The sequence below is a fragment of the Oryzias melastigma genome, linkage group LG23 (genome assembly GCF_002922805.2).
Source record: "Oryzias melastigma strain HK-1 linkage group LG23, ASM292280v2, whole genome shotgun sequence".
In the NCBI taxonomy this organism is placed as follows: Eukaryota; Metazoa; Chordata; class Actinopteri; order Beloniformes; family Adrianichthyidae; genus Oryzias; species Oryzias melastigma.
Window position 1 is genome coordinate 2,730,934 of NC_050534.1, and position 27,974 is coordinate 2,758,907.

Here is a 27,974-nt window from a genome sequence, read left to right on the forward strand (position 1 = left end):
CATCTGCCTTCATCACCCCCTCCTCCCCCTCTCACTGCCCCGGCTCAGCAGATGAATAAAACTTTGGCAAACCTTTTTTTCCACGAGTTCATTCGGCTCGATTAAAGGGACGAACTTATAAAACGGTTTCCTCGACAACCCTGAAAACCATCTCCAGTCGGGACTTTGACCACTCCTCTGCTGTTTGTGTTTGCACAGCAGCTGCTTTACGGGAACTCTCCCCTTCAGCCAGGATGCGCTGAAGCTAATTAGTCCCACTTGGTTACAAATGAAGGCGACGGAATCAGAGATCAAAGTATTCATTCCTGAAACGCTGCTCCTCCACCCTCAGTGGGTGTGTTTCAATAACTAGCAGACTTTTTATGCAATACAGATGTCTATTTTAAACAGAAAAGGTAGGCTGAAAATCTCATCTGGTATGAATCCTCAAGTTTCTGATGATAATCAATAAGCACTCTGTTTAGTTACCTAACAAAAAAAATCAGCACTTTGATCGATTTGATCAGAACCGAATTATGAAAACTATGCAAAAATATACAATGAAATGAATCTGTAGTGGTGAGATTATATCATTTTTAGTAATAAATCACATTTTATCTAATAATCAACCAAACAATTAACCAATCAGTCAACTAAACAATCGACAATAAACAATTCCAACAATAAATCAAACAACTAAAACAATCGATCAACAAACAAGTAAAAGTCTTTAGCCCGGCTCCATAACATCCTAGTGAGACCTGTCACATTCTACACATCTTTCTTCTTCACAGCCACTGATTCTGGTTTATCTGTTTAATAATTCATCAGTTTCTGTCTAAATAAATTAGATGAATAGTTTAAATTCACCAAATTCTTTATAACAGACCAGAAAGTTTCTGATCTTGATCCACCAATTAAAATACAGCTTGAGGGTGAAAGTAGTGATCATCTTGAACTTGTTAGTTAGTTTTATGAATATGAGGATTCAACAGTCGTTCAGTCCCAGTTTAACGTCTGTTCTTCCATTTGCAGACTACCTGTCTCAGGGCGTGGATCTGAGCGGCATCGAGGTGATCGAGAACGACCTGCTGCTGATCAGCAGAGCCAGGCTGGAAGTGGAGAACCAGGCCAAGAGGCTGCTGGAGCAGGGCATGGAGATCCAGGTACAGGTGTTCAAGTCTTACCTGCTGCTTCCACTCACCTGAGCTGTGTTTGGAAAGAAGTTGGATGTCTGGGTCAGACCGACACTTGAATTCTGTTACCTGATACGCAGTTAGGACTGCGACTGTGTACTTTTCTGACTTGTTATCACACATTCCTGAAAACAATAAACTTGAAATGGTTTTAGTAGAGCAGCGATTACAGTATTAAGTGAAAGTAAAAGCAGATTTTCTTTTGAAATCGGTCAAATATTTCTGCTTCCTTTACCCCTCTTTGCTGTAAATTAATTTTATTGTTTATGTCTGAGACTGTTCCTTTAGTTGTTCTTGAGTGGAGAGACAATAGACTCGTCCGATTAGTGTGTGCAATTCTTGATTTGTAACTCATACGATGAGGGGTGCTACTGCTGCGAGGGAGCGATGAGTTCTGAAGACTTTAAAGAACTGTGGAGTATTTTAAAGATGGCAGCACCCCTATCTCTTTATACAGCAGAAGCATGAGCTACGGAGAAAGATCAAAACTCTGATGACCCAGCATTCTAGCAGCATTTAAACACAGACAAATCTGAAGACGGGAAAAGAGTCTCACATCATGTGTAAATGTGGTTTTCTGTGTGTGTGTATCAGGCGATTGGTGCGTACTTTTTAAAGGTGTGTGTGTGTGTAGATGGTTTTAAGCTGTTTTAATTTAAAGTTGTGCGTCTGTGAAGTGTAGCTTTTATTTTCTCATTTTTGTACATGTGAAAACACAATTTTAAGTGCACTTAATTACGCACGAAATTTATCGTATGAGTTACAAATGAAGAATTACACACACAAAACCAAAGTTACAGACAAAAATACAAACATAAGTTACAAATCAAGAATTACACACACGCTAATACAAAGTTACACACAAATATATGCAAACACAAGTTACAAATCAAGACTTACACACACACACACACACACTAATCAGACAATATTATTTTCTCTCCATAGTTTTTGTGTTTCCATTGGTTGTCATTCCTCTGCGTTTGAAATAAGCATACAGATCACAGCACATGTTAACACCAGCAATGTGTAGCACCTCTTGCTGTTGCCTAGCAACCTGGTGGCCATGACTGAAGTGGATGAAGCCAGTCATATCTCCATGGTCAGGCTTTTCCTGAATGAGCTGGGCTGTTAGCTGAAGTGCTGAAAGTCTGATTTAGTCTGATGTCATCTAACGTCTGTTTGTAAAGATGAGGAATTTCTGTTCCAGCTGTTCGTTTTTAAACTGTCTCCTCTTCTTATGTTTCCACTTTGCCTCTGGTTCAGAACCCGAGCCAGGTCGGCACAGCCCTGCAGGTCTTCTACAACCTGGGCAGTCTTGGAGAGACCATTAGCTCTGTAGTGGGGGGCTACCAAACTGCCATAAAGGATCACATCTGCAGCGCACTTGACATCAAGGGTCTGACTGTCCCAGCAAACCCCAGAGGTACCGGCCCGTTGTACACCCACTCATGTCACCATCAGAACCATCACTCTATGAGAGTGTTGTCCCCCAAGGAAAATAGTTTTACTTCCAGCTCTAACCAAATGCAGTCAATTCGGTCGCCTTTTTTTTTTTTTGCAGTAAGAACCAGACGTTGTCAGTAAGCAGTGACTGGTTTCTATGACAGCCACTCTCACCAATCAGGAGGGAGCTTGTTGGAAGGCCACACCCCTATTACTGAAAGCAGGTCTCACGAAATCTGTCAAATGTTCTGAACATTTGATGTGGCGGCCAGCAGGCTCCACCTACTTTTAATTGATGAATGTGAAAAAATTGTCAAAAAAGTGGATTTTATCAAGAACTGATGAGCAGTTCTGATCTTCTGAGTTCTACCTTTCTGATTGAAGTGTAAGCACAAGTGCAGACTAAAAATGTCATGAGGTGGAGACAGGAGGGCTGGGTTAATAGAATTGATTTAAGCTTAATAGATCAATAATTGATTAATAAAAAATCGATTTAGCACATTAAGCTAAAGTCTGCTAGCTTGATGCTAACGTTTAACGGAATTTCCCATCGGACGGCTAATGCTGACGTTCGGTTGACCTAAACATTCATTACTGACTAAATGGACATCTTCCATCTTCCCCTCCAGGGTGGGGCCCCGGTGACGCCAATCCGGGCGACGTAACGGGATCTCTGTTTTTGTGTCTCATGAAGGGGTTCTGAACCGCACTTTGTCAGGCTCGTCACTCAGGACCTGTCTGCCATGGGAGACCCTACCAGGGGCAGAAGCCCCCGACAGCATAGCTCCTGAGATCACTCGAGCTCTCAAACCCCTCCACCACGTTAAGGTGGCGGTTCAAGGAGGGGCTCAAAAATATAGTAGATTAATAATGTATGTCTAAGCAAATGAGTATAAATGTGTAAACTTAAAATTGGATTGAATTGAAGAATCGAAAAAAATCTGAATCAAGTCGATTCTGGAAATTATAATCGATACCCAATCCTAGTCTATAGAGTTCTGTGGACCATAGTAGAAAAAAGAGGATTTTTTATGTTCTTTAGTAACATTTTTTGCCCCTGCTGCTCCTTTCTGCAGGTGCTCCTGGTAGAGCAGTCCTGCCCGCTCCGGGGAACACCGCCGCCTGCCGTGCAGCTCTGTGGACCAACCTGGAGAAACTGATGGACCACATCTGTGCTGCATGGACACAGGTGTGACGGGAAAGCTTCCACAAGCTTCAGAACTGCCTGTGATCTCCGGCTGAACCTGTTTCTGCTGAATCACTGTCCAGGTGCAGCACCTGCAGAAGGTCCTGATGAAGAAGAGGGACCCAGTCAGTCACGTGTGCTTCATCGATGAGATTGTCAAGGTGAGCTGTGTATCGGATCAGGTCCAGCTTGAAAGCAAAGGTCGACTCTAGCATGAGTTTCATGTGGGACGTGTCTCCACCCGATTCATGAGAGTCCTGTGACGCAGCTATGTGGTCAGTTACGTCTCCACTGAAAATGGTGTTTTCATGGCAACGCTCCAGCTTGTTGTGGTTTTATCCCTCAGCCTTTAGTGTTGTGGAAAGAAAACGGTGTAGGAATTGGTCCTGCAGGCACAGCATGACCCCGCCTCCTACTTCCTAAAACAAGATGTGCAAATACTTTTAAACAAATGTTGTTTTTCCAGAAGAATACAGCTCTGTATGGGTTGAAATTGTAAGCGTTTGCATGGAGGTGTGCACGTTCACTGCTTTACAGGTTTGAGGTGCACAAAAATCCACAGATACCTTTATCTACACACCATTAGAGACGGTCCATGATGATGATGATGATGGTGGTGACCTCAGTTTGGGCCTCTGCGACCTCACCCCAACACAAAGAGAATAGCAGTAGAAATCAGAGCAGTCTGTTACCGTGGAAACAAAGCTCCCAGCGATTACTGGGAGCTGGAGGTGTGACCGGAGGCCTAATGACATGAGTAAATGCAGAGCTCCTCGGTAGCACAGCTGCACTTTTACATGAGCTGTCTTAGACAGAGCAAAGTGTTTTCATAGAAACGAGCTCATCAGCGGCGGCCGCTTACATCAGAGCTGCTGTATATTCTCTGCTGTTCATCTCACGCTGGAGGAGAGCACGGCCAGTAGAAATGAAAGACCTCTGTGACCTCTGCACTAAAATCACCATAAATTAATTTATTTTTGTGTGGATTTCTTTAAATTTCTTCAGTTTGTAAATGTCACCAAAAGAGTAATAAAAGTTGAGCTGAATCACAGATACTTAATGTGATCAGCGAAGCTAAACTTATTATAGAGCTACCAGCTTTTATTTTGAAATGATTGTGGCAAGAGGAAGTTCTGCTATAAAAACACTTGTACAAAGTTGAGACATTAAGTAGACGGAACTTTTTTAGACCAACTCCAATGAAAATCCTTTTTAACATGCTCCTTAAGCCTTTTTCTGATCATGGAGGATATATATATAAAGAAAATTAAGATTACAATTATACGTCTGAGTATTTCCTTTACCCGCAAAATTCCAATGAACTACTTACTGCCACTACAGAGAGTATGTAAAAAAAAAAAAAAAGCTTTTTTTTTTTTTTTTTTAAATCTTGGCTTAAAACTGCATGATCATAACTAAAAAGATCAATACTGTTTCCAGTCAAATTCCAGCTCAGACGATGAAAACAAAGATGTACTTGGATCTAGTCGTCTACAAGTCGTCTGATCAAAGTGGAGCAGATCAGGGAGCACAGCGTATTTTCTTTGTCACTTTTTAAAACATTTTTTTATCTGCTTCTGAATTCCAAACATGTAAATAAAAAAATACTCAGAAATAGTGCAAACGATTTTAATAGTCGACTAATCAGCGATTAGTTTTTCCAATTAGTTGACTAATCATGTGCTAAGTGGATGTAACGCACACATCTTAACTATAACTAGCTTTAAACTAGCTGAAAATAAAGACAATGAAGATGATAGTTTATTAAACCTTTGATGAATCGTGCAGCCTCTGTCCTTCATTAGATTCTGGTATTAAAACAAGAATAAACTAGAAAAGTTGCATTACCTGTGATAATGTTGGTGTGAATGATTTTTGCTGTCACTGCAGTTTTTTTGTTGAAAATGGCAGCACAATTTACTTTAATTGCTGAAGGGATTTGCTGAAAATGCAAAAGCTATTTGCAAAATACCAATTTTGTAAGAATATTTAGGTTTAGGTTAAATATGAATTAAAACTCCAAATTAGCCAAAAAGCTAGCTTGTTGGTTAAGTACTAGCTAACTCCAAAATAGCTTAAAATCCCTCAGTAAACAAAATGAGCCAAAAGTGTTAGCATGTTGCTAAAATATTAGCTAAACACTAAATTAGCCTATAAAAATCTTAGTAGACAACAAATTAGCCCAAACCGTTAGCATTTTGCTAAAATATGAGCTAAACTCAAAATTAGTATAAAAAATCTCAGTAGATGACAAATTAGCCAAAAAGCTAGCTCACTGTATAAATACTAGCAGAACTCCAAAATAGCCTAAAAATCCTCTTTAAACTAAATTAGTCGTCGACTATTTTAATAGTTGATTAGTCGACTAGTCGTGACAGCTTTACTCAGAAATGTAATTTAAAGCCTTTAGAGTCAAACAAAGAGCTGAATGTAACTGTCAGAAACAGTCGGTCTGAGAAAGTCTTACTTTCTTTCTAATAGTTTATATTTTGAGATGTTGGCTTCCATCAGAGCTGCTCTTCTTGATTTGGAATCATTTTTTACACTGATAACAAACTGACAAATACCTGGATGAAACAGTAATTTATGTGCTCCAGTATTTGTTTTTACAGTATAGTCTGACCCAAAACCGTTTGATTCTTCACAGCAAAGCAGCTTTGTGAGGTTTTCTTCAAGCAATCTGTGTGTTTCTGTTCTCATGAAGGACGGTCGGCCGGACATTCTCTACACCTTCTGGACGGACGTCACCAGCACCCTGAATGAGGAGTTTCACCGAGCGGCTGAAGGTAAGGCTCCAGTCTGCACGAGGTCATCTGGACAAAGAAGAATCACTGACATTAACCCTCTCCCCCACCGTCAGCTTCCTCCTTCCTGAAACAAGCTCTTGAGGGGGAGTATCCCAAACTGCTGCGACTCTACAATGAGCTGTGGCGCCGCCTGCAGCAGAACAGCGTCGGCCTGCAGGGGGCAGCGACGAGTGCAGGGATGGACGCGTCTCTGGACATCGGCACTACAGAAACGGACACGTCAGAGCTTTTCATGAATATCAAACAGGACTACAAGTGAGTTTTCTGTCCAGATGTATGCAGCCTGCATTACCATGGTTCTCTGTGTAGCATGAGTGAGATAGTATATGCCCCAAATATAACGAGCCTCTGTACATCAGGGGTCCTCGGCTGGATCCGGCCCGCCTCCACATTTACCCCTGAACAATATCAGATATGTATGACTTTTTTATTTCCTCCCCAATCTGGGTTTGAGATTGAGATCCAAAAATAAAAACGTGACGTTTTATCCCTCTCTCCTGCAGTCTGTCCCTATCTTAAACGAAATGAACAAGGAGCCAGTGAAGGATTTATTTCCTGACTTTTTCTTTGAAGATCCCAGAAAGAGTCAGGACTCTAGAGTGCAACCAGTTTGGTCGCATTTGCGACTAGATCTTTCATTGGTGCGCCTAAAAAAACTCTTGATGGTACCAGAGCGCCCAGTCATTCTGCAATGAGACAAAAACAAACACATAAATCTCCCCGACTCCAAGAGTCTCCTTCCTGTACGTGTGTGCAGCTGTAACAAACTCGAATAAGAATTGTTTTTATTTTATTAGAGTGTAATGAAAGGAGCTTCCACACCAAACAAAACGTTTAAAAGCTTTTCTCTTTTGAACTTGAAGTTTTTGCTCTGTGAAGCATTTAGAATTCCTACTCCAACTATATTTGATCTGTTTTTAAAACATTTTAAGTGCTCTTTTCATCATGATTCTGTTGTTTTAAGCCAAAATCTGAAAACGTGCTGTTTTCTAGCACATAGTTTCTGCAGAGCGGCAGTTGAGGGCAGGGCTGTTGGTGTGAAGTAAACCTTATGTCTCATTAAATCTTTATTTACTCTCTCTCACTAGCTTACAGCTCCTCACTCCCCCAAACTAACATTACAGTGAAACAAAGACAGTGATCAACATCGTTTCTATCCAGATGTAGAGTTCTGATCCAGATTCCAGCTCAGAACAGGAACACAAAGACGTTCATGAATCTATTTGTCTACTCTAGATGCTTCAGAATGTGGCAGAGCAGAGAGACTTAGGCTCCACCCATTTCACTTGCTGTCACAAATTTAAGCTTTTTTCAAACTGTGCATTTTTATTCATTTTTATCTACTATATAAATTTCTTAGTTTATTATTATTGTGGAACTCTGTTATAAATTTAGGGTTTATGTTTACCAGTTTGTAAGTTAATCATTTTCAAGTCTTAATGCAGATACTGACAGCAAATACAAAGAAAAGTGACCGTATAAAAGAGCTGAGTTAAATGTAATGTAGTCGAGAAGGTCAGTGCACTGAACTTTTGTCCTGGTGCACCTAAGAAAAAAAGTTGGAGAAACAGTACAAAAAGTTACTCTAGAGCCCTGAGGGTTATTAATATTTAGTTATGTGTGTTATGTTTTCTGGAAATTCATTAGCATAAGTGAGATCACTCATGCTACTCAGAGAAGCGGGGTTATGCAAGTAGCCTAACGTTCTATTTCCTGCATTTTGTTTTATATCTCACTCTGGGGTTTGGAGACCTCTGTACTACTAGACAAGCTTATCTCAAGCAACTCCCAATTTTTTCCAAGAAAAATGAACGAGTCATTTGTAACACGGGGATTATGTTGGAAGTTTAACACATTTAGAACTGAGCAGTGAGCTTGTGTTCTGCCATTGTAACTTGTACCTCACACTTTAAAGACCCAGTCCAATGAAAATTTAGTTTTTCTTCAACATGTTCGAGCAGCATTTTTCTCATGATGGAGGACATATTTATAAAAGAATTTTATTTAAATCATGATGGCTCAGGAGCAAACCCACGCTTTGAGAAAGCTCTGGTTTATATCGCATCAACCAAAGTCTTCCTGCTCTGCTCCAGTAACGTCTTTATTTTCCTGGTCTGAGTTGACATCTGACTCATATCTGTACAGCAGCATAGAGAAACAAAGGAATGCTGGGATATCAATGCAGGGTTACTTGCTCCAACCCTCAATCCAGAGGCAAATTAGTTTGTTTGATTTTAGCTAAAACTGCATCATCACAAATGAGATGAAGATTCTTCTAAATATGTTTCTCCTTCTGTTTTCTTGTGCAGCCCGGAGAAAGCTCTGAAAGATTCCCTGCAGGATTATGAGGCTGCTTACCTCTCCAAGTCCCTGTCTCGCCTGTTCGACCCCATCAACCTCGTGTTTCCTATGGGGGAGCGCAGCCCCCCCTCCAACGACGAGCTGGACGGCATCATCAAGACCATCAGCAGGTAGGTTCAGTTCAAGACTGTCCTGAGTGAGTGAAATGAAATATGATCAAAATAGTGCTGCCACAAACGATTCATTGAATAGTCGACTAATCACCGATTATTATTTTTGATTAGTCGACTAATCAGGTAATATGCAAAGTGGGTGTAAAACACATCTTAATCATCATTAGCTTTAAACTAACTATAAACTAGATATATTCACACTAGCATTATCTGGGACGATTCTAGTGTGAATGCTGTAAGCTGAATTTGGCTGCTGAAATTAATAGCTAAAATCACTGAAGCTGATAACCAGCTGAAATATTAGTTAAATGACAAATTAGCATAAAGAATAAAAAAAAGTCCAAGTTATCATAAACAGCTACCATATGGCTGAAATATCAGCAAAACTCCAAAATGGTCAAAAAAACAAAAAAGCCTAAATTAGCCTAAATAAAGCATGCATGCAGCTAAAATATTAGCCAAATTAAAAATTAGCTTAAAAAACAAAAAAAAAATCCTAAATTAGCTTATAGCTGAACTATTAGCTAAACTCTAAAATAGCCTAAAAAAACAAACAAAAAAAATTCCAAAATTAGCCAAAACAGGTAGCCTGTAGCTAAAATAGCCACTTTCCGAAACGACCTCAAAAACAAGCAAAAAAAAACTTAAGCTAGCCAAAGCAGCTAGCATATAACTGAACTATTAGCTAAACTTTAAATAGCCTAAAAAAACAAACAAAAAAATCTTAAATTAGCCAATATAACAAGCATGTAGCTGGAATGTTAGCTAAGCTCCAAATTAGCCTAAAAAACCCAGTAAATGCCAAAATAGTCCAAAAAGCTAGAATAAAACCATTATAAGATTCAACTTTACTACACTCTGACTTCATACAATACAAAGTAACGACTAATCGACTATTAAATTAGTCGAAGACTATTTTAATAGTTGATTAGTCGACTAATCGTGGCAGCCCTGGATAAAAAACCGGGTTGACCTGGTCAAATCCTGATTGGAGACAGATTTTCCACAGACCAAAGGGAGGAAATGACCTCATTTCTGTGCTTTAGGAAGAGACAACACAACCTTAGAGTGAATCTGAAGAAGCAGAAATCCTGGAAGTTTGAAATTCCCAGCATTCCTGCACATTTGAGTCAAAACTTCTGGACTGTCTGGGTCAGCAGAACATTTTTGGCTGGAATGTGGTTCTTTGTGTTCTCTGGATCAGGGGACAAGATAGTTCTAGATCTGGTTCAGGGTTGGACATCTGATGGTTGTGAAAGCATTGCTGTAGCAGGAACAGTCTCAGTTTGTGTGTTGATTCTTTCACGGTGTGTTTCTCTGCAGCGAGCTGAATGTAGCTGCAGTGGATCCACTTCTGTCCATCTCTGTGGCCAAGAACGCCGCCAAGACTGTGCAGCTCTTCTGCGTGAAGTCTGAGCAGCTGGTGCGTACATCTGAGTGTCTTCTCAGCCTCTCTCTGCACACTTCCTGACCTGACCCCGCCTCTGTCCACAGCTGTGCACTCAGGGCGATGCCAGTCAGGTGATCGGTCCGTTAACAGAGGTTCAGAGGAGGAACGTTGCCATGGTGAACTCCTTGTACCGCCTGCAACAGGGCGTCCTGAAGGTATCAGAAAGTCTTGATCACCTCTGGATAAAGACAAGTCTCTGAAACTTGTCAGAGACGGTATGTGTGATTGTCATGTTGACTGTCCTGTGTTTGAACAGATCATCTCCGGTTTGGTCTCATGTCCGCCGGCTGCAGTGGAGGCCCTCTCTTCCTCTCTGCAGGTAACGTGTGTGTTCAGAGACCTCTTATATTTGTGCTAGATATGGTGATGGTCTATCACATGTCCTTCCACCGTTCTGGTGTGTGTCTTAGGCCGTGCACTCCCTGATGGGCAGTGCGCTGGGACCTCTGCTGCAGTCTGTGAGCGACTCCATTGAAGCCATCATCTTTACCCTTCACCAGGAAGACTTCTCAGGGTCAGAAACCTCCCATCAGACTTTCACACAAACTTCAGACACACTTTGATAGTTTCAGTCAAAGATCAGGTCAAGTTTCCGACCATCCATCTACTTCTGCTCATCCGGGAGCACTTAGGGCTCTTTCCAGTAGCGTTCCAAGATATACCAAGAAGACCAGGTACTCCGAATTGTTGTTTGGCCCATGGACCGAAACCACAGTCTCCCACCCGAAGGCAAAGAGACATGACTTCTTTCCTCAACTGGTGTGAACCCCAAAACTTTGCGGTTGAGTTGGTGGGGACTTGTGAGTAAGCCCACCCCGGCCCGCCGCCTCTCACCATGGGAAACTCCAGCATGGTAGAGTTCAGCCTCTCTCGAGGGACTGAGTGTCAGAGGTGAGCCCAACTATATCTGACGGTACCTCACACCCTCCACCGCACAAGCTCAGGCTCCTTCTTTCCCAGAGAGGTGACGTTCCATGTCCCAAAAATCAAGTTCCATGATAGAGGTTTGGGCCTTCGACTGCCATGGAAACCACATTGCACCGGCCCCTTCTGAGTTCTCCTGTAGGTGGTGGGCCCACTGGAGAGTGATGCCACGTTGCTTCTTCGGGCTCGACCCGACCGGGGCCCGTAGGAGAAGCCTCAGCCACCAGGCGCTCTTCTAAGAGCCCAATTCCAGTCCTGGCTCCAGGGTGGGACTCCGGTGACCCCAATCTGGGTGACGTAACTTGATTGTTGGTTGAACTTCTTATAAAGGGGTTCTGAACCGCTCTTAGTCTGGTTCGTCACCCAGGACCTGTCTCCTATGGGAGACCCTACCAGGGGCAGAAGCCCCAGATAACATAGTTCCTGAGATCACTTGAGCCCCTTCACCACGTTAAGATGGTAGTTCATGGGGGGGATGTTTCTAATGAATTTTAAGTAGAAATGAGGCCCATCAGATCAGCAGCAGGTGGGACATTAGCATATCGAATGATAATAGAATATCAGCCCTTCAGACCTGGTTTTGGACCCCTCTGCTGTAAAGTGTTCTGAAGTCCTCTCTTTTATTCTTGTGTTATTTTTACTACAGTGAACTCCTTCATGACAGAATTGATCCAAACCTGCTTGGACACTGATGTTTTGAATGAATTTATTTTTCCTTTCGTGACATTTTGACATTCTGGGTTTGTCTTTGTGATCCAGGCCCGTGTCCAGCCCGGATAAGCCGGATGTCCCATGTTCCCTCTACATGAAGGAGCTGCAGGGCTTCATCAGCAGGGTGATGGCCGACTACTTCAGACACTTCCAGTGTGCAGACTTCATCTATGAGAAGACCGAGGCCATCGCCCAGAGAGCCATCCAACTGTTTGTCCGCCACGCCAGCCTGCTGCGCCCGCTAGGGGAGGGCGGCAAAATGAGGCTGGCTGCTGATTTTGCACAGGTGAGGCGCCATCACCAGCAGGTGGAGGCAGAGCTCCGCCCCCTGGGTGCTCACGCTGCCTGTGTCTGTGATTCAGATGGAGATGGCCGTGGCTCCGCTGTGCAGGAGGGTGTCTGATCTGGGGAAGTCCTACAGGATGCTCCGCTCCTTCAGGTGTTTTATTATTTTCTTTGAAGAACAAATGAAAGAACCCCCCCGCACTGATCCAGCCTTTATTCCCAGCATGTCTGTTTGCTTTCAGGCCTTTCCTGTTTCAGACCAGCGAGCTGATTGCCAGCAGTCCAGCTGTGGGAGACCTGATCCCCTTCAGCACCCTGCTCCACTTCTTGTTCTCCAGAGCCCCCCCTGAGCTCAAGTCACCCCACCAGGCCAGTATACTCACGCACATGCAGACTTAGAGGCACAGGAGTGTAGTGCAGGAGTCCCACACTACGGCCCGCCTCCACATGTGGTCCGGCCCCCCACACAATATCAGAAATGCAGATCCCACATAAAACGGGACTTTTTATTCCACCCCTCTGCAGTCTGAACTATGACGGGACAGGATAGAATATTTATATTTTTAATAGTGATTCACATTTTACCATTTTTGAGGCTAATTTGGTATTTAGCTAAAATATTTCAGCTACATGCTAGCTGTTTTGACCAAATTTGGCTTTTTTCTGTTTTTTTGGATAATTTGGAGTTAATATTTTAGCCTTATCCTAGCCTTATTTTAGCCAAAAAATTTAGCTGTTTTGGCTAAAATAAGCATTTTACCAGTTTTTAGGCTAATTTGATATTTAGCTAATATTTCAGCTACACGCTAGCTGATTTTGCTAATTTAGGCTTTTATCAGTGTTTAGGCTAATTTGGCCTTTAGCTTATATTTCAACTACATGATAGCTGTTTTGGCTAAGTTAAAGATTTTATCCGTTTTAGGCTAATTTGACATTTAGCTAATATTTCAGCTACACGCTAGCTGATTTTGCTAATTTAGGCTTTTTCTCAATTTTTTAGGCTAATTTGGAGATCAGCTAAAATTTCAGCCACATGCTAGTTCTTCTTTGCTAACTTGGGTTTTTTTCAGTTTTTCTTACCAATTTGGCATCTTGCTAATATTTTAGCTAGCGATCTGCTTCAGCCATTTCAGCTGTTAGCTTCAGTTTTTAGTCATCAATTTCAGCATCTTCAGCTATCAGCACTAGCATGTTCAGCAGCCACATTCAGTGTACAGCATTCACATTAGCATTATCACAGGTAATGCTATATATCTAGCTTTTAAAATGTTTTAATATAATTTTTTTGAAGATTACAGAAATTATTTAAAATTTTGCTATGTATGGCTTTCTGGAAAACTGTAAATGTTTATATTTAGGCTATGATTGTTACACTTTTTCTGTTAGCCTACAAACCGACCCCGCCCCCACATCAGTGAAGAAAACAGTTATTTGGCCCTCATTAGAAAAGGTTTGGGGTCCCCTGTTGAAGTCTGTCATACAGACCTGTTTTCTTAGTCGCATGCACCCGTATAGGGGTCGACCCGTACGGTTTTTGGGTTGTCCGGGTCGTAGAGAGAAGTGGCTGCATCTTAGAAGAGCACAGGTGTGTCTTTCAGTTCCTTTGAGACTCGTACGACCACTTCAAGGGACGTCATGAAAAGTTTAATGTGAAGTATTTCTAATGCTAACAAAAGTTACACTCTTGTGTCGTATAGGGCTGCCACAAACGATTATTTCAATAGTCGACTATTCTCCGACTATTTTTTTCGATTAGTCGACTAATCGGTTCGTGCGGCGACTGGATGTAAAACACTCATCTTAACCATTATTATCCTTAAACTTGAGGTCTGTAAGCTATATTCTATCTAAAATAAAGACAATAGTTTATTAATCTTTTAATGAATCATGCAGGTTTTGTCCTTCATTTGTTTCTGGCATTAAAACAAGACTTAAATCAAATAATGCAATCCGAATAAACAACAGAAAACTCTTTAAAACTCTGCAATTCTTTTTTAAAGCTTTAAAACATATATTTAATAAAACATGTACAAAGTATTTTAAAAGCTATTTGCAGATATAAACACACTCAAAATATTTGCTGACTGAGGTCCATTTATTAAAGCAAAACACTAATAACATTTTGAACTGAAGATATTCCTATACATATAAAACCTGAGGATGTCCAGATAAACAGAAAATAAATAAAAATGGAGAAAATTATATTTTTTAAAAGAGAGAAAAGCAGGAGATGTTAGAATGTACATCAGTACTTTCATTCTGTCACTACCTACATCCACTGCACATGCGCAGACTGATACTTCATATTTTCAGTTTGGTGGAGAACCCATAAATCTGTGTTACTTCTTTAGTGTCGTGGTTGTTTTGCTGTTTGTTGTTGTTTTGTGACTTTAAGTTACATTTACTTGTAGCTTAATGCAGATAATGTAATGCTACACTTGTAAACTTAGCTCTGGACTTTTAGGTGAGCTCCTTCACTTCTGGGACTCATAGTTTTAAATCCTTCCATAACTCCGCGGCAGATCCGTACCGACACACAGCCTCTCTGTCTGCGGTGAATGTTTCATAATCCGCTCTTCGAACCGGACGACGTGATCCCGGCGCGGAATATAAATGAAGCCTTGGACGAGCGGTTCATTTCCAGTGTAAACTCGTTATCCGCGCCGTCCTCGCGGCGTTTGGTTAGAAGAGAGCAGATTCTAAAACCTTCACTATGCAGACAGAAGCGCCGTAGACACGGATCTGCTGCAGATCTTCTGGTTCATCTCCAAACAGTAATGACAGCCGCGGCAGCGCTAGCTGTGTTAGCGCCGATGTTAGCTTAGCTAGACGAAGCTCTCTGTTCAGCGTGATCAAACTCCGTCTCAACATGCTTCATCTTCAGGTGATCATTTATCGCCATAGTGCTCTCATGGAACACGAGTTCTGTCTTGAAATTACATTTGACACTTTTCCCTCTTTTATTTTCCTTATGTTTCCCACATTTTCGAGCGAGCTATTGTTATGAGCCTACCGAGAACTTCCTGTGACGTCATTGCTGACCGGATTAGCACCAATGCAACTGTGTGACAAAGAAAATGGAAGACCCCCGCATTAGAAGGCGCGAACCGTAGTTTTAAGATCAAAACAAGGAAAAAAACAAACAAAAAAACGACGCTTCGACGACCAAAATAGTTGTCGAATATTTTAATAGTCGATTAGTCGTCGATTAGTCGAATAATCGTGGCAGCCCTAGTGTCATACAGGTGATGCTGCCATCGTTAGGAAGGTGGATTGTTACTGACCGTGCATAACCAAAGACTATCTGTGAAGGCTTTATTAAATCCAATGCTATTCAGTAAAGGAATCTGGTGAAAAATGAAATGAAACAAATCCAAAGACATAAATGTAGTCTTTTAGTCAGTATGACTCTAAAATTCCTGGTACAGATGGAAGTGGAGTCTGCTGATGTTACTGACGTACCTAGTAAGTGTTCACCAGTTCCACCAGTTAGTTCTCAGCTTAAGGTCACTAACGAAGCATGTGTTGTAACAGCAGGTGATCAACGTGTTGAATCAAATCTAAACCTGATAAACTGCTGGTTTAGTTGAAACTCCATGCTCTCACCTTCAGCCCTGTCCTCCACAGAGAGCAGAGTGGTCCGTCGCTCGTTACTCCCAGTGGCTGGACGACCACCCCTCTGAGAGAGACCGTCTCAGCCTCATCAGGTGATCATGTCTGACACTCTTGCACAGTCCCTGTTGGGACTTGCTTCCTCTCTGTGGTGACAGATCTTCTCACCTCTCAAGTTTCCTACTTCTGAGAGGAGCATGAGCTTCAAAGTTGATGTTTTCAGTTATCTACTCTATCTGAAGAGGTCAGGTCTGAATGGCTTCCACAGAAAAGTTAGGGTCACACCTGAACCTCTAAACCGCATGTATCAAAGTCGAGGCTTATTTCAAACTTGTAATTTTGACTAAATATATTTTTATGGAGAGTAAAATATTGAAAGTTATTTAAGGTTTAAGTTGATTTATTCTGGAATAATATTCCTGCCTTTTTATTATTCATAATTATGTTAAAAAGTTACGGTTTTAAAAGTTAGCATTCTGCTAGCTTTTTGGACAGTTAGCATGTAGCTGAAATATTAGCTAAATTCCAAAATATTCCAAAAAGCTAGCATAATGCCGTTATAACTTTCAACTTTACTACATATAATATGAAGTAATCGACTTTTAAATTAGTTTTCGAATATTTTAATAGTCGACAAATCTTCACAGCCCTAAATGCTATATATCTAGTTCATAATTATGTTAAAACGTTATGTTTTTAAAGTTTAAAAATGTAGAGTCTTCAGTTAATGTTTATCCTGTTTGACCTAAGCTATGTTTTGAATTTCAGCCTCTTGTGCGATTGAGTTTGACCCCCTGATCTAAACTCTCATCACTCTCCTTCAGGGTCAGTCAGAGCTGCCATGCACTTTCACACTGCACTTTTTGGTCCACGCCAAAGGCAGCTGGTTGATTTATATTTATTTTATTTTATTGACCTTTATTTAACCAGGATAATTCCATTGAGATTTCAAACCTCTTTTGCAAGGGAGTCCTGACCAACAGGCAGCCACATTTCTTTAAACATTAAGACAATAAAACATTGAGACAGTAAAGCATTTAAAACACTGTTATATCTTAGCAATACATAGAAACCTAAAATTAAAAAAAATCCTAAAAATCATTTGATCGTAGGGAGTGGGACTGAAGGTTTAAGTAATTCCCAAATGTAGGGAGGATGATTGGCTGAATGAAATCAACTGAAGTCCATTTTGTCCATCAGGGCTGAAGCTTCTTCTCTTATCTTGAAGGTTCTGCACGAGCTAAAACTGGACCTCTTTGTCTGACCCTCATGTCTCCTCAGGGGCTCCCTGGAGGCCTACGTGCAGTCAGTCAGAGCCCGGCAGGGGAAGGAGTTTGCCCCCGTTTATCCCATCATGCTCCAGGTTCTGCAAAGAGCCACCAGCGGACCAGAGGCCTGATGTTGGGAAGCAGCTTCAGTTTGGGGCGTGGAGGCATGGCGCTGCAGGAATGCTGACACGGATCACTGCTGACTTGTTTGAAGGACAGCTCTTTATTTCTGACATGGTTACAGAGGTCACGCTGGGTTTCTTCCACTGGTTTCCACTCAGACGTTTTCCTGGACAGAGCCAGCTCACACTCGGCCTGCAGACAGGACACGGATCGGGGGTCAGGGGTCGGGTTGACAATGAAGGACAATAAATCCAAACTGTATAAACAAACAGAATAAAGTTATGACTTTGGGGATTTCTGGTTCTGATCCATTCACTGAACATACCACAAAGATATTCAGAAACCAAACTTCATTCTTGGGTCAAATGTTTCCAAAAGTCTGTTCAGCTCTTTGGAACTGAAGGTTTTCAGCTTTATGTAAGATTCTCCTGAGCACACTTTCTAGTAGGAGGGGTGTGGCCTTCCAACAAGCTCACTCCTGATTGGTGAGAGTGGTTTCTATAGAAACAATGACAGACCGACTGGAACCAGTCACTGCTTACTGATGACGTCTGGCTCCAACATGGCAACATCCATATCATGAAAAATGTTGAATGAATTGACTTCATTTGGTTGGAGCCAGAACTAAACCAATGGATGACATCACACTCACTCGGTCCAGTTCTCAGATACTGTCAATGAGAATGACTGACTCAACACAGTCGAATCAGCTGGTGTGGCGCTGTGCAACAAGGCAGGACTCTTCACAGGCGCCATGAAGTACTGGACGAGCTGGGGCGGTGGATCTGGACCATCAACACCTTTCAAAAATGTAGTTTCTGTCCAAACATCTTTGCTTCTTCACTGTAAATGTCCAGAGCGGTTTTTAGCTCTAGAGAGGTGCTGATCTAGATGACGTCATCAGCAGAGACAATAATAGAATTCTTCCAGATGAGATTTAGTAAGATTTGGTCCATAGATTTAAGAGTCTGATTGTCAAAGTGCAGAAACAGAGAAATCCTTTCAGCTTTGGAAAGCAAAATTCTCCATCCTAAACTAAAGTCTCAAGTCACTGGTTAAAACGGTTTTTTTTATAGATTAGGGGAGTAACGCTTAAAGAGCATCTTTCTAATCCACCTGACGTGGATCCGTCCTCATCTCGATGGTTTTGACGTAGCGCAGCCGGATTACCGTAACGCCGCGTGCGCGGCGCAGCAGGAACCGGGATGATGGCGGAGAACGGGAAGGATGAGGCGGCGGCGTCCGACGGGGAGTCCGCGGACGGGACCTCCAGCAGCTTGACGGTGTGTGGCGCGTGCGTCATGTGAGGCGGGTCGCCTGCTCGCCGCGTGAACGCGCTCCCTCTCTCTCCTCTGCTCTCAGGTGGAGCGGGACTCGAACCTGCTGCGCCGGATGGAGATCTGCGTGGCCGAGGCCGAGAAGCGGAGCGGGAAGAACGCCATCGGCATGCAGGAGACGTTCACGGTCTACCTGATCGAGACCAGGTGAGCCCCTCTGCTGGGAGCATGCGCGCGCGCGGGGGTCCCTGCAGCCTGTAACGCACCTGTCCGCGCGGCAGACCCGCGGATGCAGCTGCGGAGGGCCGCGCGCAGCCTCCCGACTCCGTGTGGAGGAGATACAGCGAGTTCGAGCTCCTCAGGGCCTACCTGATCCTGACCTACCCGTTCTTCGTGGCTCCTCCTCTGCCCGAGAAGAGGGTGAGTGGTTCCGTCCTCCAGTCTGATCCATCCTCTGATGTTCAGACCTCCATTGTTCTGAGACCATCTGGGCAGAACCTGTTCCTCCTCCATGCAGGCAGAGTTTGTGTGGCACAAGCTGTCAGCGGACAACATGGACCCGGATTTTGTGGAGCGGCGCCGGATCGGGCTGGAGAACTTCCTGCTGCGTGTAGCTTCTCATCCAGGACTCTCCAACGACAAGATTCTGTATCGCTTCCTCACTGAGGTACAGAACCGGATCAGTGTTCTGGAGCAGAATCCAATTCCCACTTCAGGCCTTACTAATTGTAGTGAGAAAGGTCAGAGGTTATCTGTTAGTTTTTGCATGTCTGTGATATCTCTCCCTAATGTCGTTTTTTAAAGGAACCTTGCTGGAAAGAAGCCGTGTATGAGACAGGATTTCAGGATAAGGTAGTGAACACCGCCCCTCTGTGGAAGATTTCAGCTACATTTGAACTGACAAAACTTGCTTCTGTTTTTCTGCAGGCCGACTCCAGACTGAGAGCGTTTGGAGCCACCTTCAGGGTCAGGAGTCCACAGAAGTGAGTTGGACTGCCTGCATGGTGAAGCCAGGATGAAGGCGTGGATTCCCTGATCTGTTTTTTTTTCCTGTCAGGTGCTTCATAGACATGAAGCAGTACAGCGAGGAGCTGCAGAGTCACACGTCTCAGCTGCTCCGAGCGCGAGCTGTAAGTCCTGCTCCACTCAAGCATGTTATTTCCAGAATAGGATCCTGAAAGGTTCCGTGGTGGGGCAGCACTAAGATCAGCTTGAATTATTTTTGCCCAATCATGTAGTCCGTTGTTAGGCAGCCTTCAAACTGAATAACAGTCCCAGTATGATACCAGGGTGAGGGTCTGAAAGACGGTGTGTGTTTGTGTATCAGAGGGTTGCAGACAGAGTCTACGCAGTCTACAAAGTCCATGGGAACTACGGCAGAGTCTTCAGGTCAGTCTACAAACATTCAGACTTGGTTCTGGAATGAATTTGATTCTTGTTGATTTAAATCAGGGGTGTCAAAGTCAATCGCACAGGAGGCCAAAATCCAAAACACACCTTAGGTCGCGGGCCGAGCAGGATAAATATTTATTTAAACTACATTTTAAAACTTTAAAACCGTAACTTTTAACATAATTACAAGTTAGACATATAGCATTAACTACAATAATGCTAGTGTGAATGCTGTAAGCTAAATTTGGCCATCATTGATGCTAGTGCTGATAGCTGAAAAAGCTGAAATTTATGGCCAAAAAGGTGGAAGCTGATACATGAAAACGCTAAAGTTAATAGCTAAAAAACGCTGAAGCTATTAGCCAGCTAAAATATTACCTAAATGCTAAATTAGCCTTTAAAAAAACGTAGATTGGCCAAAACAGCTAGCATACCGCTTAAAAAATAGCTAAACTTAAAATTTCATAAAAACTGAAAAAAGTCTAAATTAGCCAAAAAAAAAGAGGAGCTAGCATGAAAAAATAGCCTAAGTCCAAAAGAGCCGAAAAATCTTAAGACAAACCTAAATTAGCCAAAACAGCTAGCAAATAGCGGAAATATTAGCTAAAGTCCAAAATAGCCTAAAAAAAGACACCCCCAAAAAAAGAGCAAACAAAAATAGCCAAAACAGCTACCATATAGTTGTAATATTAGCTAAGCTCCAAAATGGAATACAAAAATCTTAGCAAATGCCAAAATAGTCTAAAAAGCTAGCAAAATGCTAATTTTTTAAACTTTAAAATTGTAACTTTTTAACATTACTATGAATAACAAAAAGATAGGAATATTATTCCAGAATAAATCAACTTAAACCTTAAAATACTTAAAATATTTTAATCTCCTCAAAAACATGTTTTACAACGGGTCGTTAATAACAATAAAATAAAAGGATCTGGAGGGCCGGATCCGGCCCCCGGGCCTTGACTTTGACACATGTGATCTGAAGACTTGAATCAGAGTGAGACTGATGGTTGATGAAATGCTGCAGTGAGTGGAGCGGCGTGGAGAAGGTGATGGGAGATGGACTACAGAGCGCCGGCCATCACATGGACTCGTGAGCACAAACTGCTTCTTCATCAGATTGACGGCATTTCTCGTGTTGGAGCTTATTTTTACTTTTGTTCATATTCCTGCAGATATGCTGCATCCATAGATGAGATCCTGGAGGAGGAGGAGCATTATGCAGACCAGCTGAAGGAGTATTTGTGCTACGCTGAGGCCCTGAGGTAACAGCACGACTCTTATACTAATACTCATTCATCATGACATGTTTGTGTCCACCGCTACTCTCCTACCGGGGTTTAATCGCCATCAATCATTTAGACCAGGGATCTCTAACTCTAGTCCTCGAGGGCTGACCTTCTGCTGGTTCTCCAAAATCCTGCCTTATCTGGTGCTGATTTCCTGGATCAGGTGTGTTTAGCCAATAAGGAGCTTCAATGGGAGATCGGCCTGAAAACATGTAGGAGACCGGCCCTCGAGACCTGGATTTGGAGACCTGATTTAGATCAGGAATGGGCAACTCCAGGCCTCAAGGGCCGCATTCCTGCATGTCTTCCAACAGACCCTACTTTGATATGGCTGGGCACATCTGAACCAGGTCATGAGTAGGACTTGGATATCTGAAAGTTATTCAATAACGATAAATCCCTGATTTAGACTAATCAGTTTGTCATGACTTGATTGGCACATTAGTTACTGTGACTTGTTTACCATCACCTGGTTGTCACGACTTGTTTACCATCACCTGGTTTTCAGGACTTGTTTACCATCACCTGCTTCTTACGACTTGTTTACCCTCACCTGGTTTTCACGACTTGTTTACCATCACCTGGTTTTCATGACTTGTTTACCATCATCTGGTTTTCATGACTTGTTTACCATCATCTGGTTTTCATGACTTGTTTACCCTCACCTGGTTTTCACGACTCGTTTACCATCACCTGCTTCTCACGACTTGTTTACCATCTCCTGGTTTTCATGACTTGTTTACCATCATCTGGTGTTCATGACTCGTTTACCATCACCTGCTTCTCACGACTTGTTTACCATCACCTGCTTCTCACGACTTGTTTACCATCATCTGGTTTTCATGACTTGTTTACCATCACCTGGTTGTCCCGACTTGTTTACCATCACCTGGTTGTCACGACATCTTTACCGTCACCTGGTTTTCACGACTTGTTTACCGTCACCTGGTTGTCATGACTTGTTTACCATCACCTGGTTGTCATGACTTGTTTACATCACCTGGTTTTCATGACTTGTTTAACTTTACCTGGTTCTCACGACTTGTTTACAATCACCTGCTTCTCACGACTTTTTTACCCTCACTTGGTTTTCACGACTTGTTTACCCTCACCTGGTTTTCATGACTTGTTTACCATCAACTAGTTGTCACTACTTGTTTACCCTCACCTGGTTTTCACGACTTGTTTACCCTCACCTGGTTTTCACGACTTGTTTACCCTCACCTGGTTTTCACGACTTGTTTACCCTCACCTGGTTTTCATGACTTGTTTACCATCACTTGGTTTTCACGACTTGTTTACCCTCACCTGGTTTTCACGACTTGTTTACCATCACCTGGTTTTCACGACTTGTTTACCGTGACTCGATCACAGTGCCTTCTTCACCCTGTCTCACCCACCAGGACCTGTCTTGCAGGGCGGTGTGCAGGAAACACGAGCTGACCCAGTTCGAGCTGGAGACCGCCTCCCAGGACCTCATCACTAAGAAGCAGCAGCGGGACGAGTTGGCCACAGGGGTACAGAGATCAGGATGGTGCCGACTAGAAACCAGACTAGAGCATCAAGCTTTATCTGTCAATCTGTTGAAGGGGCTTCTGCTGGAACCTCAATGTCTTTGACATGTCAGCAGACTAGGACAGCCACGATTAGTCGGCTAATCGATGACTAATTGACAATTAAAGTAGTCGACGACTAATTTAATATTTGATTAGTCGTTACTTTATATTATATTGAGTCAGACTGTAGTAAAGCTGAAAGTTATAATGCCATTCTGTTAGCTTTTTAAAAAATTATAGCATTTATTAACATTTTTTAGGCTATTTTGGAGTTTAGCTAATGTTTCAGCTGCATGGTAGCTATTTTGGCTAATTGGGGCTTTTTTTGTTCTTTAGGCTAATTTGAAGTTTATCTAATATTTCAGGTTCATGCTAGCTGTTTAGGCTAATTTAGGCTTGTTTAGGCTGTTTTGGAGCTAGGCTAATATTTACATGCTAGCTTTTTTGGTTAATTTTGGCTTTTTTTCCTTTTTTAGGGAATTTTGACGTTTAGCTATTTTTTAAGCTACAGGCTAGCTGTTTTGGCTAACATACATTATTTTCATTTTTTTAGGCTAATTTGGTATATAACTAATATTTTAGCCAGCTATCAGCTTTAGCATCTTCATCGGCCAAATTTAGCTTAAGGATTCATACTAGCATTATTGCTGCTAATGCTATATATCTAATTTTTAGTTAGTTTAAAACTAACGATGGTTAAGATGTGTGCTCTACATCCAGTTTGTGCAAGTTTCCGATTAGTCAACTAATCTGAAAAAATAATCTGTGATTAGTCGACCATTAAAATAATCGTTTGTGGCAGCACTACAGCAGACACTTGATCACAGGAGATGTTGTTCACACGATAAACGTCATTCAGCTGAATCTGACGTGGAGAAAAGCGCTCTGATATACGACTTATAACTAACATGTAAAGTGTTGGATAATGGTGCAAAACTGCTTTTCTCAATGACAGAATCTGCTGGAATTGTTAATTGCCTAAACGTTTGAAGTGGGTCTCCTCCTCAGATGGTGCGCACGTTCTCCTTCAAAGGCGTGACCAACAAGCTGTTTGGGCAGGAGGCCCCGGAGCAGCGGGAGGCGCGCCTCACCATGCTGGATGAGCTGATCGCAGAGGCGGAGGACAGCGTGAGGGTCAAAACGGCTGAACGCGAGTGAGTCTGGGAGGAGGGCGCGTCCGAGCATCAACAAGCTGCGGCTCACACCTTTGTCTGCAGGGAGCACGTGCAGAAGGCGTGGGCGGACATCCTGCGCTTTAAAGAGGAGAAGGACAAAGATCTGCGAGAAGCGCTGCTCAGCTACGCTGCCATGCAGATCAACATGTGCAAGAAGGTACAGAGCAGCAGCGGAAAACACCCATCACAAAAACAAAGATCCACAAAACACAGCGAGGTCTTACTCTGCCACAAAGATACAAGACACTCCACTGACAGAACAAACAAAACTGTAACCTTTCAGCTTTCAGTGTGAATGCTTAGTCGTTCACACTATAGTGATTCTGCAGCTCCTTCACGTACGTTTTAGGCATGTAAAAACTCAATCACACTTTCATCTCGGAATCAAAACTTTCAGCTCGTTCGGAACATTACTGCTTGTATTTTTGGTTTTCATAAACTTTATAGTTTTTGAAATATTGAGCAAAATATGCCCCATAGAAAAGTAATGAAAAAGTCTTCAAATTTCCAAATTTTAAGTAGATTAGCAACAAGACTTTAAATATATTTATGGGTTATGTTTAAATCCTTTATAGTCATTTTCAGGAAATTTGAGTTTTGAGGGTTTTTTTTAGGCCAATTTAGAATTTAGGTCATATTTTAGCAACATTTTGACGTTTTTGGCTAATTTGTTATCTACTGAGGTTTTTATACTCTATAATTTCGAGTTTAGTTTCTATTTTAGCAACAGGCTAAAGTTTTGAACTAATTTAGTTTACTCATGAGTTTTATGCCTTTTTGGAGTTAGCTTGTATTTAAGCAATGTGCTAGCTTTTTTTTGGCTAATTTGGCACCTACTGAGGTTTTTATCGCAATTAGGAGTTTAGCTAATATTTTAGCAATGTGCTAACATTTTTGACTAATTTTTTATCTACTGAGGTTCAGGCTAATTTAGATGTTAGCTTCTATTTTGGCAACATGCTAACATGTTTGACTAATTTAGTTTACTGAGTTTACTTATTTTGTGCTATTTTGGAGTTTAACGATTGCACTACCTTTTGTGGCTAATTTAGCACCTACTGAGGTGTTTTATGCTAATTTGGAGTTTAGCAACATGCTAACGTTTTGGGCTAATTTGTTATCTACTGAGGTTCTTATAGGCTAATGTAGATTTTTGCTTCTATTTTAGCACCAGGTTAACGATTTTCTTTACAAATTTAGTTTACTGAGGAATTTCAGGCTATTTTGGAGTTAGCTAGTATTTAAGCGATGTGCTAGCTTTTTTGTGGCTAATCTGGCAACTACTGAGGGTTTTTTATGCTAATTTGGAGTTTAGCTAATATTTTAGCAACACACTAAAAAAAATTTTCAAAATTGGCATGCATTAGGGATTTTTAAGCAATCCCGAATACAAATTTTTAAGAAATGTAGGTCAACTTCAGCGTTTCATAGTTTTTCAACAATATTTCCAATCTTTTACCAGATTTAACATTTTGCAGTCAGCTTTTGCATTTTCAGCAAATCCCTTCAGAAATTAAAGTAAATTGCATCACCAGTTTCAGCAAAAAGCTTCAGCGACTACTTTCAGTTAAAAACATTCAGACTAGCGTTATCACAGGTAATGCAACTTTTCTAGTTCCCTTCTGTTTCTTCCTCTGCAGGGAATACAAGTCTGGAGCAACACCAGGGAGAGCTTCCTGAAGATGTGAGGAGCTCCTCTTCCAAGGAACACTCCAAACCAGATTCTGAACACGTTGATTCCTCAATTCCTCTGCTGTTAGCAGACGAGTCAGAAGCGAGCAGGGCCACGGTCCCCTCTTCTTCTTCTGGACGGTTTGGTGGTCATCTCTGTTGGAGGTGTTTGTGGCTCAGAATTCAGTAGAAAATGAAACCAGTTCAAGGTGCATTTTGGACATCAGGAAACGTTGATGTTGGAGGACATTTGATGTTTCTAGCCCTCAGCTTTGTTCATGATTCCTTCTGAGATTTCCCAGGTTGCATCTGGTCAAGGAGCTCCCTTCATTTCATTGAAACTCCTAAGAACTGGTCACATCTCTAACTTGGTAACCTGGTTAGCTGCAGGATGTTCCTTGAATGCAACGCGAGATACTTCACTTGTTTTCTAAAATTAAATAGAAATTTGAAGGCTCCATCAGGCAATTTCTGGGAACAGACCCTTTCCACATTTTAAGGCAAACCACCCCAGGCCGGGGCAAGTGGTGCAAGTGTCACAACTTGGTTTAAAAAAGAAAAAATAATAATTTCGGTGGGTTTGGTCACAAGCCCCACCCTCGGGTTGAGGTTCAGGCTCAGAGGATTTCTGGTGTTTATTTATTCTCCTGTAAATGAAACAAAAAAAAGAAACATAAAAATGCAGAAAACTGAATTTCTGTTTGCTCTCATTTTTCAGCTTCTTCAATGTCTCACTTGCAAAAACATTTTCCACATTTACAACATACTTATTTTTGTATCCTGCTTTAGTTAAATCTGCTAATGCTACCTTTTATCCTTTTGAACTCAGATATATTTTCTTTATTAATCTTGATGGTTAATTTAAACTCATGTCCTTTTGCTACAGCCGGATTTACTTCCTTTTTTGGACGGCTATTAAAAATTTACTTCTGCTCATTTGAATATATTGTGATTAAATAACATTTCAACGTTTAAATTTAACATGGAAGTCCATGAAAAAAATGTCTCCTTTCTGGTATCAGCCTCTAACGGTCTTTTTAGGTATCCTCTGGTTTTCACCTGATTCTTGAACAGAAGGTGAGGCTTAATGAGAACACAAAAACTTTTAAAGTAAGTGAGCTGTGACTGATATCATAATGCAAGGAATGTTTATATCAAACCATATTTTTATTTCAAACACTCTTTAAAACACTCTTTAAATGGAATGTGTTTAAAAAAACAAGCAAAATGAATATATTTTTTTAAGTTAATTCATTTAGGTTTCCTATTTTTATAAGGACCTAATTAAAAGACATTGAAAAAATTATGAATGTCATCTATCTTAAATAGAGAAATCTGTTCCCTTCATGTCTTTGCACAAAAATTATGGCAAGAAAAACCCAAATAGGTGAAGATAATAATCCAAACACCTCCAATTCCTAACTGGAGTCATGTAACGTTTGGAATAATAATCCAGAACAAAAAGTGGTCAACTTTACCTCAGTAGAATTCTTTGTAAATCCAAGTTTATGGTCCACAAATACAAAAAAAAAATACAATTTCTCTCAATGTTGTAATAATCTATAATGAATCTAATATAAATTCAAAAGCAAAAAGTGATAAGTCAAACTCTTTTCAGTGCTTACATGAAAAGTGTTTTTAATGTATAATTCGACTTTTATGATTAAATTTTAGGGCCACCCAAAAGAAAGTAATATTACAAGATGAAAGTCATAAATTTACAAGGAAAAATGTTTTCTCGTGTATTAAGGATTTTTTTTTTGGTTAATTTTTTTTCACGTAAAATTACATGTTTTAAAGTTTTACATTTATTACAAAAGTATCAACAATTTAGACCTTTTAATTTTTGTACATTTATTTTTTTTTCTCTTAAGGTTATGTATTTTTTTCATGTCAATTTACGTGTCTCAAAGTTATAAATTGATGAAAAGAATCGTAAATTTCTGACTTTTGTTGTAAATGTATTTATTTTTTTATCTAAATTTACGTGTTTTGAAGTTGTAAATTTAGGACTATAAATATTGTAAATTAACAACTTTTTTCCTGTAAATATATGCATTTTTTCATGTAAATTTTAAATGTTTTAAAGTTGTAAATTCATAAAGTCATAAATTTACAAGTTTAAAACACATACATTTACAAGAAAAAAAATG

The 27,974-nt window shown here is 41.2% G+C and overlaps 2 protein-coding genes and 1 long non-coding RNA gene across 4 annotated transcripts in view; 2 read left to right on the forward strand and 1 right to left on the reverse strand.

Moving 5' to 3' along the window:
- The window catches only part of cog5 (component of oligomeric golgi complex 5), a 41,816-nt gene extending 24,061 nt beyond the window's left edge, over positions 1-17,755 (forward strand). For both annotated transcript variants that reach the window (XM_024285740.2, XM_024285748.2), the window contains exons 8-23: positions 1,015-1,145; positions 2,442-2,601; positions 3,698-3,810; positions 3,891-3,968; positions 6,512-6,593; positions 6,668-6,869; positions 8,924-9,085; positions 10,412-10,511; positions 10,583-10,693; positions 10,795-10,857; positions 10,949-11,052; positions 12,222-12,459; positions 12,536-12,612; positions 12,701-12,827; positions 16,086-16,165; positions 17,352-17,755. In XM_024285740.2, coding sequence (XP_024141508.1) covers positions 1,015-1,145; positions 2,442-2,601; positions 3,698-3,810; positions 3,891-3,968; positions 6,512-6,593; positions 6,668-6,869; positions 8,924-9,085; positions 10,412-10,511; positions 10,583-10,693; positions 10,795-10,857; positions 10,949-11,052; positions 12,222-12,459; positions 12,536-12,612; positions 12,701-12,827; positions 16,086-16,165; positions 17,352-17,469 — 1,946 coding nt within the window. In that variant the 3' untranslated portion in view covers positions 17,470-17,755. The remainder of the gene's footprint in view (positions 1-1,014; positions 1,146-2,441; positions 2,602-3,697; positions 3,811-3,890; positions 3,969-6,511; positions 6,594-6,667; positions 6,870-8,923; positions 9,086-10,411; positions 10,512-10,582; positions 10,694-10,794; positions 10,858-10,948; positions 11,053-12,221; positions 12,460-12,535; positions 12,613-12,700; positions 12,828-16,085; positions 16,166-17,351) is intronic.
- Positions 17,543-18,830, reverse strand: LOC118598101. The gene is made up of 2 exons (XR_004947202.1): positions 18,632-18,830; positions 17,543-17,653 (listed from the first exon to the last, which is right to left on the reverse strand). It is a non-coding gene; the product is annotated as an uncharacterized LOC118598101 (long non-coding RNA).
- On the forward strand, positions 18,586-26,515 carry LOC112154652 (sorting nexin-4). Its single transcript, XM_024285766.2, has 14 exons — positions 18,586-18,744; positions 18,824-18,945; positions 19,020-19,158; positions 19,256-19,405; positions 19,543-19,590; positions 19,666-19,721; positions 19,796-19,868; positions 20,066-20,127; positions 21,158-21,223; positions 21,306-21,395; positions 22,837-22,936; positions 23,984-24,129; positions 24,193-24,307; positions 25,791-26,515. The coding sequence occupies exons 1-14, from the start codon at positions 18,667-18,669 to the stop codon at positions 25,836-25,838; spliced, it is 1,293 nt and encodes a 430-aa protein (XP_024141534.1). The 5' UTR covers positions 18,586-18,666; the 3' UTR covers positions 25,839-26,515.
- Positions 26,516-27,974: the final 1,459 nt, after the last annotated feature.

Excerpts from the sequence above, each read along its gene's own strand:
- LOC112154652 (XM_024285766.2), top strand. The coding sequence starts at position 18,667 with ATGATGGCGGAGAACGGGAAGGATGAGGCGGCGGCGTCCGACGGGGAG. Across the intron at positions 19,722-19,795 it reads AGGGTCAGGAGTCCACAGAA|GTGCTTCATAGACATGAAGC; the intron begins GTGAGTTGGACT and ends TTTTCCTGTCAG. Across the intron at positions 19,869-20,065 it reads AGCTGCTCCGAGCGCGAGCT|AGGGTTGCAGACAGAGTCTA; the intron begins GTAAGTCCTGCT and ends TTTGTGTATCAG.